Source organism: Mangifera indica, chromosome 10 (assembly GCF_011075055.1).
Source record: "Mangifera indica cultivar Alphonso chromosome 10, CATAS_Mindica_2.1, whole genome shotgun sequence".
Classification (NCBI taxonomy): Eukaryota; Viridiplantae; Streptophyta; class Magnoliopsida; order Sapindales; family Anacardiaceae; genus Mangifera; species Mangifera indica.
Window position 1 is genome coordinate 9222185 of NC_058146.1, and position 14574 is coordinate 9236758.

The 14574-nt window shown below is 32.8% G+C and overlaps 1 protein-coding gene across 1 annotated transcript; it reads left to right on the forward strand.

Moving 5' to 3' along the window:
* Nucleotides 1-436: 436 nt before the first annotated feature.
* LOC123227273 (gamma aminobutyrate transaminase 3, chloroplastic-like) lies at nucleotides 437-6360 on the forward strand. Its single transcript, XM_044652008.1, has 19 exons — nucleotides 437-580; nucleotides 1183-1313; nucleotides 1511-1595; nucleotides 1711-1783; nucleotides 1967-2064; nucleotides 2289-2381; nucleotides 2586-2659; nucleotides 2762-2800; nucleotides 2882-2970; nucleotides 3059-3135; nucleotides 3235-3309; nucleotides 3997-4044; nucleotides 4166-4249; nucleotides 4341-4428; nucleotides 4502-4580; nucleotides 5065-5155; nucleotides 5246-5324; nucleotides 5423-5538; nucleotides 6142-6360. The coding sequence occupies exons 1-19, from the start codon at nucleotides 539-541 to the stop codon at nucleotides 6214-6216; spliced, it is 1536 nt and encodes a 511-aa protein (XP_044507943.1). The 5' UTR covers nucleotides 437-538; the 3' UTR covers nucleotides 6217-6360.
* The last annotated feature ends 8214 nt before the right edge of the window (nucleotides 6361-14574 follow it).

A 14574-nucleotide genomic window follows, 5' to 3' on the forward strand; every position in this document is an offset into this window, starting at 1 on the left:
TATTGATTAAAACGATATCGTTTTGTATCAAATTTTTTAATTTACGAGTTTAATGAACAATTCGAGCTCGCCTGAGTTCATTAAAGACTGTCTCATTTTAGGTTCATTCAAATCGAACTCAAACTCAAATTCGATTCAAATCCAATATTAATACTGGCTACGATATGTCATTTATCCAATTTTAAACATTTTTCTTCCTTTCATGATCATCATGTCAAACACCACATTACCCCAACTCATTTCATTATTTTTTATTTGATCAAAATGAAACAATTACTAAATTATGTTAATTTAATTTAGCTTATATCAAATCATTATATTAAATTTTAATGAAATTATAAGTTGGCGAATGAATAATACATAAATATCGACGGCAGAGGATAATTTTGTAAAAACACTTGTTATTCTTTTTTGTTAGTAATAAAATAATCCTGGATTTAAGCTAAAGGTAAACCCAATCTCTTTCAGTTCCTTTAAAAATCTTCTTCGAAAATTAAACACTTCAACTTCTTCTTCTTGTGTGTTGACGCAAGGCGAAATGGTGATCAGACAGCTTCTTAGATCATCTCTTCGAGCTCAGGTAACACTCTTCTTTGCAACTTCTATTCTTTTTTTATTTTTGTGTAGCTTCATTGTGTTTCATGCATATAATTTTGTTTTCTTCTAGAAAATTATGTTCCTTTCGGGTTTCTTGTTTCCAAATTTTTATACCCTTTTGGCTTCTCTCTTTTTTTTTTTTTTTCAGATTTCCCTGGATTTTGGTTTCTGAAAAGTTTCCATTCTTGCTTAGGTGGAAAGACATTAGAAAGTTTTTATCTTTTTTTATTAGATGCCTTTGTTGACTTGATTTGTAGTTAAATACTGTATTACTAGAAATCAGTGCGATTCTGTTTCATCACTTACAAGATTTAAATTGTCCGATGTGTTGATTTGCATGTGTTATGTATGATAACAGTTGAATTTAGTGTGTCATGATATGGTTATAATTCTGTTTCTTGTAATGGATTATTCATGAAAAGTGATTTGTGAAAAGAATGGTATATAGAACCAGTTGGGTAGTCGAATATCTTTCATTGTGATTCCGTCGTATTCGATGTTTGACTTATTTGCTGTGTTTTATGTTTATCATCCTAAGACCTCAATCTTAAAATTATTTATTTGTTTTTTTTCGTTTACAACCAGATTGGTTCATATCAAAAGCATGTTGTTGCTTCTAGAAGTTTACAAGAGACGTTGCCATGTGTTCCTTTACTTGCTAAATTTTATGGTACTGAGGCAGCTTTGCTGAAGGAAGATGGTTTCAATGGTAAAGGGTATGTGCTGTTTCTGCAAATCACACAAACAAATTGTCATTCCAATGAGGATTTGCTTGAATATGTCAAATAATGGATCTACTTTGATGCGTGTAATTTGTATAAAATTTATGCCTTGTTCTTATAATAATGAGCTATATGTGTAGTGTCCATGATATGTGCAGCTCATTTGACACGCTTACATTTTCTTATCTCAGATTTAAAGGGCATGATATGCTCGCACCTTTTACCGCAGGGTGGCAAACTAATGATTTGCATCCACTTGTGATAGAAAAGTCAGAGGTATGCTGATTAGATATGTATCCTTTGGTTGGTATATTTTGTGTTTATTACTAATTGTACGTTGTTTTTCTCTTCTTCAAATGTATAACCAAGTTCAGTTTGATTGATTATCCAGGGTAGCTATGTATATGACATTAATGGAAAGAAGTACCTTGATGCTCTTGCTGGTCTATGGTGCACTGCCTTAGGTATTTATCATATGTCTTGCAGAAAATTTTCTTTTCCTTCTGTTGGATGTGTAAAATGCTCTCCTCTTTTTATCATTTCAGTAGAAAAACCCTACAAATAGGTACATATCTATTCCTTGCCAACTATGTATCTGATTATCATGAAAGAGCATCATTGATTGATGTATTTTGGAATGTTTTCAGGAGGAAATGAACCTCGACTTGTGGCTGCTGCTACTGCACAATTGAATACTCTGCCATTTTATCATTCCTTTTGGAATCGGACAACAAAACCTTCTTTAGTATGGATATATTTCTTAAGTTTATTTAACATAAATAAACACTGTGGTTTTTTCTTTTCCTTTTCTCTTAGAATTTCCTCTCATTTGTGAATCTTGCACCATTTATAGATTTATTTATTTTTCTCCACAATATAGTTAATGCTGTTATTTTTGTTTCAGAATATGCAAAAGTTGTCTTCTAAAGTTTCTTTCTAATGGCATTTGAATCAACATTTATCCCGCAGGATCTTGCAAAAGAGCTTCTGGAAACTTTTACTGCAAACAAAATGGCAAAGGCTTTTTTTACTAACAGTGGATCAGAAGCAAATGACACTCAGGTTCTTTTTTTTTCTATTAAGTGCTTGGTTAGTCTCTTGCTTTCACTTCCAGCATTTGAATGAAATTCTTGATATTTAACGACTTTCATTAAGAAGTGATAGAATAAGGTTCATCTTCTTGTTGTTTTACTTCCTTTTTCATCCCTTGAAATATTCATGAGAAAGGCAATGATGAAGATGTTGTTGAACTGAATTATATTGTAGGTGAAGCTGGTTTGGTATTACAATAATGCTCTTGGAAGACCAGAAAAGAAGAAATTTATTGCTAGAGCAAAATCGTAAATTTGACCACTAATTTTATATTATTTTTATATATTTTCTTTATAAGTATCATCCCTAAGTAATCACTATATCATTCTCTATCTTTTACTCTGTTTCAGGTACCATGGTTCAACTTTGATATCAGCTAGTCTTTCTGGGTAGGAAAAACTTACTACTAAAAGCATGGTACCTATTGTTTACAACAATTGAGTTCATTAACAAGTGAAAAATCAATGCAGCCTTCCAGCTCTACACCAAAAATTTGATCTGCCCGCACCATTCGTATTGCACACTGACTGCCCTCACTATTGGCGCTATCATCTTCCAGGTTGTTTTACACTTTTATTGTTGTGATTTTTTTTTTAATTAAAGGCTATGGTGTTATAAAATATTATACATGCTACTTTTTATTTCAGGTGAGACAGAAGAGGAATTTTCAACCAGGTTAGCCAAGAATTTAGAGGATCTCATCCTCAAAGAGGGACCAGAGACGGTAAAGTCCAGCTATCATTTTGTAACTTGTATGTGGAAAGCCGGTTTACTACTTGAAGGGGTGGATCATTGTGTAACTCACCATGGTTGTTGATTTCAGATAGCTGCATTCATTGCTGAGCCTGTCATGGGGGCAGGAGGTGTGATACCTCCTCCAAAAACTTATTTTGAGAAGGTGAGTTTTTCGTAACGTTGTATACTGACTAAATGGTACCCTTAACCTTTGAAATTCAAGCTGGAAAGAAGTGTTTCCAGCTTCTCTAGTGTTTTTCCTCATATATATACATATTTGAGGAACACTTGTAGCCATTATGAAATGTGAATACATTTGTACTTTGATATATTTACATACAAAAAATCGTCTTCCTTGTTTTAACACACAGCTCAGATTGCCTGATGAATAAAAAATACCATGTGTGCTATGTAACCATTGGTGATTATTTTTCTTATGTTAATGTATGTGATTAAAATACCAGTGTATGTCAGCTTGCAGAAAGGTTAAGGCCATGTCTTATGTAGATTTGAAACAAAAGCATATCATTTCAATGACCATAAGAGATATAGAAGTGCAATGATGTAGGATTGACTGTTTTGATACAAAATTATGTGGTCTTTGCTGGGAATAAGATAACCATATGAAACTTTTACATGGACCATGGAATTTGTTAGTACTAAATATCTTGGAATATTTAGGTTAAAGAATGCAAGAGTGCTTCAAAGATTGCACTTGTTTTTTCTGAAGTTACCTTCAGCCAAATGCAACTTCTGTGTTTGACTTTTATTCATTTATTGTGCAATAGTGGAAAATGCTTACCTTTCTCCATTTCCCTTTAATTATTATAACTTTTTAAATATGATGCAGATTCAAGCTGTTGTGAAAAAATATGACATACTCTTCATTGCAGATGAGGTACTTCATTTTCTTTATTTTAATTATTTTTGTATTACTGAATGTCTAACACTTACATGAGCAAGTTCTTTAATGTTAATTTTCAAATTTGGGTTCACTTTCTTCATTATGATTTATCTAGGTGATTTGTGCATTTGGAAGGCTGGGGACAATGTTTGGTTGTGATAAATACAATATTAAGCCAGACCTTGTTTCTTTAGCAAAGGTACATGTAAAGAATTTAAAATACACAGATTGGTTGCTCACATTCCAGACAGTATTTTTTATTGAGTGTTGCACTGATATCATCTTTCTAGGCTCTTTCTTCTGCTTATATGCCTATTGGAGCTGTTCTTGTGAGTCCTGAAGTTGCAGACGTCATTTACTCTCAAAGCAACAAACTTGGTATGATTGTTATACTTGCTGAATTGACTATAGCATTGTTCTTGGATCCTCTCTCTAATTCTCTCTATGTCAGGTTCTTTCTCTCATGGATTCACATATTCTGGTCACCCTGTATCCTGTGCTGTTGCCATTGAAGCACTCAAGATTTATAAGTGGGTTCTTTTCTGTTCATTTCTATAAAATTCACAAGATATATTTCTATGTCAAGTTTACAAAGTACAAGAATATATTCTTTCGGGAAAACTTATATTTCATTCTATCATATCCTAAAATTTGGTTGGAACAGCATGAGAATATTTAATAATAGTAAGCTACATGAGGATATCCCTGTGAATAAGGAAATACCGTTTGATTAAATTGTATATGAGGATATCCCCATGAATAAGGCAATACCGTTTGATTAAATTGTATATTTATTAGTAAATTACACTCTATATGAACTTCCTTGGTGGCTGGTGGTTAATGTAAATATATGCTTTCAGCTTCATGTCATACCTTGTATGATCTTATTTCTTTGTTTTTTATGGGTTAATGTTGGAATTTGAACTTGTCCATGTTATATTCCCTTGACCCACTTGCCACGTTACTCTTCATTAAATATTATAGCAACTAAGATTTCTTTTTACATCTTTGTAGGGAAAGAAATATTGTTGCACAAGTAAATAGCATAGCACCAAAGTTTCAAGATGGTATAAAATCCTTCTCTGACAGTCCCATTATTGGAGAGGTAGATTTGTAGTTTATCTTAACTTATTTGTTTGATAGAAATGTGTTAAAATTAGATATTTACTACTGTTATACTCATCTGATTTTGCAGATAAGGGGAACTGGCTTGATTCTTGGTACAGAGTTTGTAGACAACAAATCTCCAAATGATCCATTCCCTCCTGAATGGGGTAAGTCCTTTATTGCTTTTGCTATATTTGTGAGTATAATTGAAGCATGAATCATCTTTATTTCTCTCGGTAATAGTACTTAATAATGGGCATTACAGGCATAGGTGCATACTTCGGATCACAGTGCGAAAAGCATGGTATGTTAGTCCGTGTTGCTGGTGACAACATAATGATGTCTCCTCCATTTATAATGACTCCCGAAGAGGTTGATGAGGTCAGTTTAAGCATTTTTTTCTCCTTTCTTTCTGTTTGTTTGCCAGCATTGAACTAGAGAATATATATTTCCTGTTTCATTGAAATGATGTCTGTTCATTAATTAGGGGTCCTTCAGAACAAGGAATGGGCTTACTGATCACTGAACTTGCCTAGTGATGTTGTTACCCTTATTCCTTTTATGATTTTACTTTTATTGCATGCCAGAACTAGATTTTTTATATCATCAATATTTTTGTTCGCAACCTAGAAAATCCCAGAACGTGTTTAATCAAACCTGAGTATGAAATTGAATCCCCTACCCAACCATACAATTTTTTACTCTCTGCTCATTACTTGAAGAACAGTCTACTAATCTTGCAATATGTGAGTGCTCACATGAGCGTGCATAGTCATAAGTGCATCCAGTTTTGAATACCCGATTAGGTACACAGAAGATGTATTATAATGTGATAGGATGGTTTTGAATTAAAGATAAAGTAATATCCAATCACGTTATAACACATCATCTAATTGAGTGTTCAAGACTGGGTGCAAATAGCATTGTTTTAGAATGTTTTGATATAGTTTTTATATATTAGTAACAATCAGTACTATTTTTCAGTTGATAAGCAAATATGGGAAAGCAGTGAAGGCCACCGAGGAGAGGGTAAAAGAACTCAAATCTCAGCAGAAGTAAACGGTGAAGGAAATGCAATCTCAGCAAAGTAAATGATAGTATGGTGAAAAATGTGGAGTCTTTCTGTAAATCAAGCCTCACTTCCGCACTTTTAAGAAACTTACTGGATTATCTCAATAAAACATTTTCAACTGTTTCTGTTCATTCATTTGATTAATTAGGCAAAGACAACAACATTACATGCCCTATGCCAAGAAAGAAATTGATTGCTTTGCCTTTAAATTATAAAAAAAAATAATCCAGAAGTTGCAGCTGCTGAAGCCGCAAAAGGACGTATTTTTTTTTACGTCAAACTCTGTAATATTATAATTTAAATTAAGATACGGAGGAAAGCAAGTGAAAACTGAAAAAGCACGTTCAAAACTTCCAGTTAACTTTTGGCTTCTTTATCTGCTTGTCTCTTCCGGCCCCTTACATTTCCTTCTTCTCCTCTTCCAAATCCTAAAAGATTGACCCACACTTCTACATTAAACGCAATAATTTCTCATACCATACGACCACAGTATTTAGTGAAATGCCTTGTACCAATCATTCATCCTTGAATATTGGTCATTCTTCTCAGTTCTTGCATTTTTCACATTTGATCTATCTTGTAATATTCTAACACATTCTATGTGCTTGTTAATTATTCGAATTTATGTTTTTATCATTATCAAAACATTTAAGGGTCTAACACAATATAATAATTTTATCATCCATTAAATTAAAAAAAATTATTAATCTTAAACACTTCAAATATGACAATTTAATTTTTAAAAAAATTTTAAAACTTACAAAAAAAATCTTTAAAATCTTTTTAATTTCTCATATATTTTAAAATTATTATATGATCTTAATAGTTATAATATGATATTTATATTCATAATTTTTTATATTTTATTTAATTATTTAAATGTATAATTATCATTTTTAAGTTATTGGATCAATTGATATTTTAAAATTTTTAAACAATTTTAAGCTTTTTTAATAATTTTTTAAAAAAATGTAATAATTTTAAAAATAAATAGTAAAGATAAAATCTTAATTTCAAAGTTATTTATGGGCGGAAAAGTGTTTTAAGGTTGTACCAAAATTTTGGTAAGTCTATTATCCTTAAAACCAAGTGGGTTTATTAATTATTTTAATCAATTATTTTTTTTATATACATATGCAGTCTCATTATTTTTCATTGTATATATATATATATATATAAAACTCAAAATATAAAAAATTCAAACTACCTTTTGAAATTTAAATTCGCCCCATTAAACATTAACTTATTCAGTCTTTCTTCTCACTCAACTATGACTTTGGCCGTGTGCTTTTTTTTTTTCTTGTACAACAGTTAAGCACACACCACTGATTTTGTGCTTTTCTGATAAATTTTAGGCCAAAGCACTATTTCTCACCCAAGCTATACTTTTTCTGTACATTGTCACCCGTTAACTTTGAAAAGCCCATTTACCTACCCATGGGCTGTTAAAAAAACGGATTCAAGGGTAAAATCATCATTTTATCTGTAATATTAAAAGTAAATTAAAATTTAATCCTCTTTTCCCCCCTAACCCCTAAAAACTAACAATTTCCCCCTAGGCCAAGTTTTGAAAAATAGCATTCCCCCCCTAGGGTTTAGTTTTTTATCTCCGACGTCAAATTCGGAACCATCGCTGACAATGAAAAACCTTCCCAACGCACCACCATGCTCCGATGGCCTCTCTTCTCTCCTCTAACATCGTCTCTCTTCTCTCTAAAGCCTTCTCGATCGGCCCAGATCTGACATCGTCTTTGCCTGAAAATTTGAAGAGCTTCGTCGGGAGACGAAGACAACGACCTCGTCTCCGTCTGGGAAGACGCCCAGATGTCACCGGATTTGACGTCGAGGATTGAAAACTAAACCCTAGAGGGGGGAATGCTATTTTTCAAAACTTGACCTAAGGGGAAATCGTTAGTTTTTAGGGGTTAAGGGGGAAAAAAGAGATAAAATTTAAGACGTTAGGGCTCCGTTAAATTTAACTGCTCATAGTAGGGTTGGATTCGAGCCGAGCCGAGCTCAGCTCGTAGCCAGCTCGAGCTCGGCTTGGTTCATATATGGACGGCTCAAGTTTGGCTCGAGCTCGGCTAAGACCGACTCGTTTCAGGCTCGAGTTTGACTCGACTCTGTTCGGCTCGTTTTTCATTATCAAAATGGCATTGTTTTTAATATATATTAATCAAAACGACGTCGTTTTGTATAAAAAAATTTAAAAAAAAATCTTCCGAGCCAGCTTGAGCTCGGTCAAGCCCGGCTCGTTTCGGTCTTGATCGAGCTGAGCTCGAGCTTGAACTAGCTCGGCTCGAGTCTAGCCCTAACTCATGGATGGGTATTTGGTATTTTCATAATTAAATGGGGGAAACTTGAAAATGTAACATATCTTGGTGGGAAAAAGGTCCTTTCGCCTAAATTTTAAAAGATTTATCGGGATCTTCAAATTTTATAATAAACTTTATTTCTAATATTAAATTTAAGATTATATAAGCTTTAGTTATAATGCTCACAGACAAGGTGGAATTGTTGTTTTCATGGTCATGGCTGCTATGATGGTTAGATGTGTCATTAAAAATTCTACTCGCTACCTTCTGAAGATTGTGCGGACTCAAGCAATTGCAGATGTGCGGGCTCAAGCAATACATCAACTTTTAGATACAGGGTTTATTCGACTGTTTTTTTTTTTTTTGTTTTAGTGAAGATATAAACAAGAAAATTTATGAAAAAATATATAGATTTGTTCAACCAGCCAACTCATCCGTCCAACTTCAAAACTCAAAATCTAATATTTTCAAATAACATAAAATCACAAAAATATTTGTTTTATATTTGATTTATTAAATTTTTTATTATTTAATCAATATTTTATTTAATTTAATTTTAAAATAATAATTTTTATTAAATAATAATAAATTATTATATAAATAATTTTTTATCAATTATTTTTTTCTTTCTAAAAATAAAATAAAATTATAAGATAATTATATTTATATTAGAAAAAAGGGAAATTAATAAATTACCCCAAAGTTAAGGGGGCAAAACAAAATTGCCGCTATATTTAAATTTTAAACGAAAATGCTCTAAATTTGTGCAGAGGCGAAAATGCCCCTCATATCAAAATTGATGAAAACGACGCGTAACTCGTCAAACACACCAAAACAGCAAAACCAAATACACATTTTCACGTAATCGACACCTTCGATTTTCTCAAGCAATTTTTAGGACGTTTTCGACGAAGAAAATGGATTAAAAAAGTTAGTAAAACATTCCTTATCATCTTTTTATGCAATTCGTTTCAAGATTTGAGCAATTTAATGTGAAATTTGGGTGTTTAGCGTTAGGGTTCCAATTTGAAAATTTTGATGAAATTGCTTGATTTGTTGGCGATTTTGATAAATTTTCTTAGGACTTTTGTGTTAAATTAGGTGTATAGTTGATTGTTGTTAAAATGAAGTTTGAAAAATGAAGTTTGAGAGGTGAAATGTAACCACACGAATTCGGCAGTGACCATGTGAATGGCGCGTTGACCACACAAATTCATGTGGTGAGATTTGTTGAAGATGGAGAGGTTTTGTGCATTTTTCAAACTTCATGGACCACGCAAAGTCATGTGGTTGGGGGTGAAAATGCGAGTTTTAATCGTGTGGTGGGGCGGCTTATAGATTGGAAAAGTTGGTTGACAAGCGAGGTGATGGTCAACCACATGAATTCGTGTGGTTGACACATGGTGGGGGGTAAAATGCGCTTTTGCAAAGTTATTTGCCATGCAAAGTCGCGTGGTTGGATTTAAGGGGTAGAATGAGATTATGCAAAATTGTAGGGTTTTTTTTATATTTTCCATGGGAGGGGCAAATTAAAATTTGTGCATCTTAAGGTTTTTTTTATATGGAGAATTCGAATTCGATATTTGTTTTTTTGAATAAGGCTCTCTATGTATAAAATTGAATAATTTATAATATAAAATTGATATAAATTTAATATAATCACAATTCCATTTTGATGTAGGGAGCTGGACAAAAGAGAAAAAAGGATGAAGGCAGGGATGAAATGCGATTTCCTTTCGAAAAACACTTATAGGCTCAAGTTACTACACGTTGATATAGAGATGTGGAAGCCGTGATTAAAAAATTATTAACAAAGAGGCAATTACAAATTTTTTGACGTACTTGTTTTGAACACTTCCTAGACTTGAAGGATAGCCAATTTAGTGGGGTTCTAATACACTCTTTCATCCTTAGAGTGGTAAATAAGTTGACCTCGAGAGAAGAGTTATGGTTTCGACTTAATGATGTAGATGTAAGATTCAATCTGTATGGGTTTGCCATTATGCAAGCCTTCGATTCAGTCATATGGTAGATATTGACATCTATATTCCATCGAAGGCTACAGATTGGATTCTCCAGACATATTTTCACGGGTGTAAGTTAGTTACATATGCTAATATAAGATGTGTTTTCCAATAGAGGCTGTGGGGGGAGGATGACACTGATGCAATAAAGTTAGGGTTGTTGTTTTATCTTCACAGGGATTATTAGGGAATGATTTGAGGAAAATAATTTCTCAGAAGATATTACAATTGGTTGATCATCTTGATGAGTTTAATGCATACCCATAGGGAGTACGGGTGTGGTAGATAACATATCACTCCATATGTGATAATATCTCCTGAATTTCTATAGATTTCAATCCAAAAAAGAAGAAGGAAAACCAACTTAAACAGAATGAGATCATGAGATTTCCATTAGCGTTTTAGGTAATTGTAACATTTATTAATTTAAACAAAAAATTGTGTTTACAATAGAATTGATTTAGTATGATTGTAAATATATACAATAATTGATTTAAGTTAAAATTGCAATTTTGAATATATGAGACACTAGACTCCCTACATTGATAGGTGGATATCTCACCAGTTTTAGAAGCCACCCGAATGTTGAGATGACAAAACGAAAGATATTTCGAGATGAGATTCTGTCTCAACTATCTTCACCAGAGATGTAGTAAGTATTAATTTGTTATTAATTAACATATATATAAGGTATAATAATAAAATGCACTGAAAAAAAAATTTGCAAGATGACGTTAATTTCTCACTAGTTTTAACTCCGGTTGAGAAAGATGCAGACTAGTATGATGATATCGTTCGACACACAAGGATATCGGATAACCGACCTTCTTCGTCCACATCACCCCTGACATTGTTAGGAGATGCATCAGTGACCCTATTACAATGTTAGTTCTTCGATCATTGCTCCTCCTACCAAGGCTTTTATTCAGCCTCCTCTCACAAAGCCTTGTTTGATCAACGACCCTGTTATAACCCCTGTCGACGAGCACATATCACCAAAACCCATGCCTCTGCCCTCTACCACTGAGCACACGTCAGATGATCTTCCTGTTAGTGGACCAGATTTATCCATTCACTACTTTGATACTTCATTGGCTTGATGGGGAAATCTTATCTTAGATCGATTCACTGGTTTAAAGGCTAAAATGAAGAATAGGTTTAGTCGGATTGAGAATAGGATGACTTATATAAAGGATAGGATGAGTCATATAGAAGATATGATGACTCGTATAGAGGATAGGCTGAGTTATATAGAGGATATGATGACTCGTACTAAGGAGACACGATCTCATCACCACACAGATACTGTCTGACAGGTAAAAAAGTTAATAATCTACTAGATATTCCATCTATTTATATATGCAATCATGTAAACCCTATAATAATTGTATATGTTGTTATAGACTTCTCGAAACGATGGTAACAGACTATCAAGAGGGAGTTCGACATTCTTGTCTCTACTTGCTATCGAAATGATGCTTTAGAAATACTTTTTGTCTTTTGTTAACTCATGAATGGGTAATTTTTACAGCATCAAGTGTTTGATGAGGGACCATCCAGAGAAGATCTTATATTGGCTTTTGATGTTAGCAATGACATATCATCGCATGCGGTTTTTTCGATGACATCATTTATGATGGTTCAAGTAATTATAACGTCATTTGTAAATGTTATATCCGAATTCAACAATGGTTGATTGATTACCTATTAAAGAGTTTATGTTGACTTTATCATAGTGGCCTAAAATTTCTGAGACTACATCGGTGAGGAATCCAGAGATGACATCAGTTTCAAAAGTAGATGTTTGTATACCATCGACTGTACATTTATTAATCTTGATGAATGTAACTCTTTGATGTATCAATATAAATTGTTAATACTATTATAAGATGTCGGCAATGATGGATTACTTCACACAGTTTTTCCGTCGACATCTTCTATGATGATTCTAGTAAGTATAACATTGATTGTTAATATTATATCTTATTTATATATTTGATTATTCATTTTCTCTAAACTCGTTACTATCAACATTGTGACAGTGGCCTAACGTTTCTGAGGCTACATCGATAGGAGATCTAGGAATGACATTGGCTTTAAAAGTAGATGTACGTATACCATCAATTGTACACATTCTAATATTGTGATATTGTGATTCTCTATTAACTCATTACTATCGATATTATGATAATGTCCCGGTGTTGAGAAGCCCACATCGAGGGGGGACCCATTATGACATCGGTTTTGACATTAAAGATACGTACATTGTTAACTGTAAGCACAATAATTTTTGTTAAATAGTTTAATTTACTAATATGAAATGTTAATATTGTCATAGGATATCACTGACGACAATAGATCACCCCATGAGAATGCTCTATTATCACCTTGGGCAGAGGTTGAGGTAAACTGTCAGAAAAACCACTGTAAATTGTTACTCTTATTAATATCAATTATCATTTACCCTTGATCTATTGTTACGATAGGATCTTCGTTTGGTCTATCTCAACACTCTAAGTAAGAGAAAATAGGTGATCGATATTGCCTCTTAAGATAACAAGATCATTAATGATGCGGTTGAGCTCCCTACACAGAGGGACCTCATTCAAGTAATTAAATTTTCAAAAAATTTAATAAATACAATTGAAAAAAAATATATTATCCATTTATTGAATTTGTGTATTTAACTATAGCCGGTTTCAAAAAATAATACAGTCGACCTAACTTTGATTACGGATTCTCCGACTACGACTCCAGCTTTATAGAAGGTATTAAAAAATTTATAAAAATCTCAGAAGTTAATGTAATTTTAAATGATGTATTATTTGTTTTAATATAGTATTTCTGCATAGTTCGTAGTAGAATTATCAAGAAGGGACCACTCATTCGTAGTCTATACACAAATCCCTTGAAATCATAGATCCAACAGTTGAGACTGATGGTGTAGTTATCCAGTACAAGCATGAGGAAATTTTTAGGAAATGGTATGTAGAGCCAAATATTTTTTAGAAATGTCATGTATACAACATAGAAGAAAGAACCAAAATTGTTTTCTAGGGTACACTCATAGATACATTCGGATGATTATCTAACGAGGTGAAATCACTTGATCAATTAATTTTGTTTTTAGCATAGAAGATCGTTCATGTGCGTTATAACATTATATTTTTTTTGTTTTTTCAGCATGTAAATTCATTGTTGGGATTATTACGTCGACGAAGCATGATGATACTGCGAATATTTATCAAAACTGGATGACAGTTCTGACATGTTTTATTGAATACATCCCTCATGAGTATGTTGCATGGATGAAAGATTAGTATAACTACCAGTTTCCTCCGCTCTTCACGTGATTAGTGGATGTGGATTATCCACCTAATTTACATTTACAACCCTAGGGTGTGATCGATGAGGTCAGTATTCGAATCTCAATTACTTTTCAAGGAATATTGAATTAAGTTCTAATATATGTATTTTATCAATGTGTGTAGGTTTATATCCCGATAAACTTCGATAACGCACATTGGGTAGCAAGAGTGGAAGATTACAGTTTACGACTCTTGACAGAGTTTTACTGCTGACCTGAAGTTATTTAGGCAAAAGATGTTGGGGTATACGTCGATGATACCACATTTACTAGTTGCGACATCATTTTGGTCTGACACAGATCGAAGTCCATGAGACAATCTATTTCCATTGCATAGATTGGTGGTATAGCAAGGGCCTCTATCAGGTGATTGTGGTGTGTTCATGTTACGATATATCAAGTTCTTGTCATTTCGTCTATCATTATCTTTTGAGGGGGATGACTCGTTACGTCTACGCACGCGTTTAGGCACAACTATTTTTCTAGGATATTGATTAACAATTATATTATATCTTATTTGTATATGTATATATGTTTATTCATTCATATGTATATATGTATATCAATATATGGATTCATTCATATGTGTTTGCCTTTTATGTAATTACTATAAGCGATAAGTATAATGAACAAAAAACG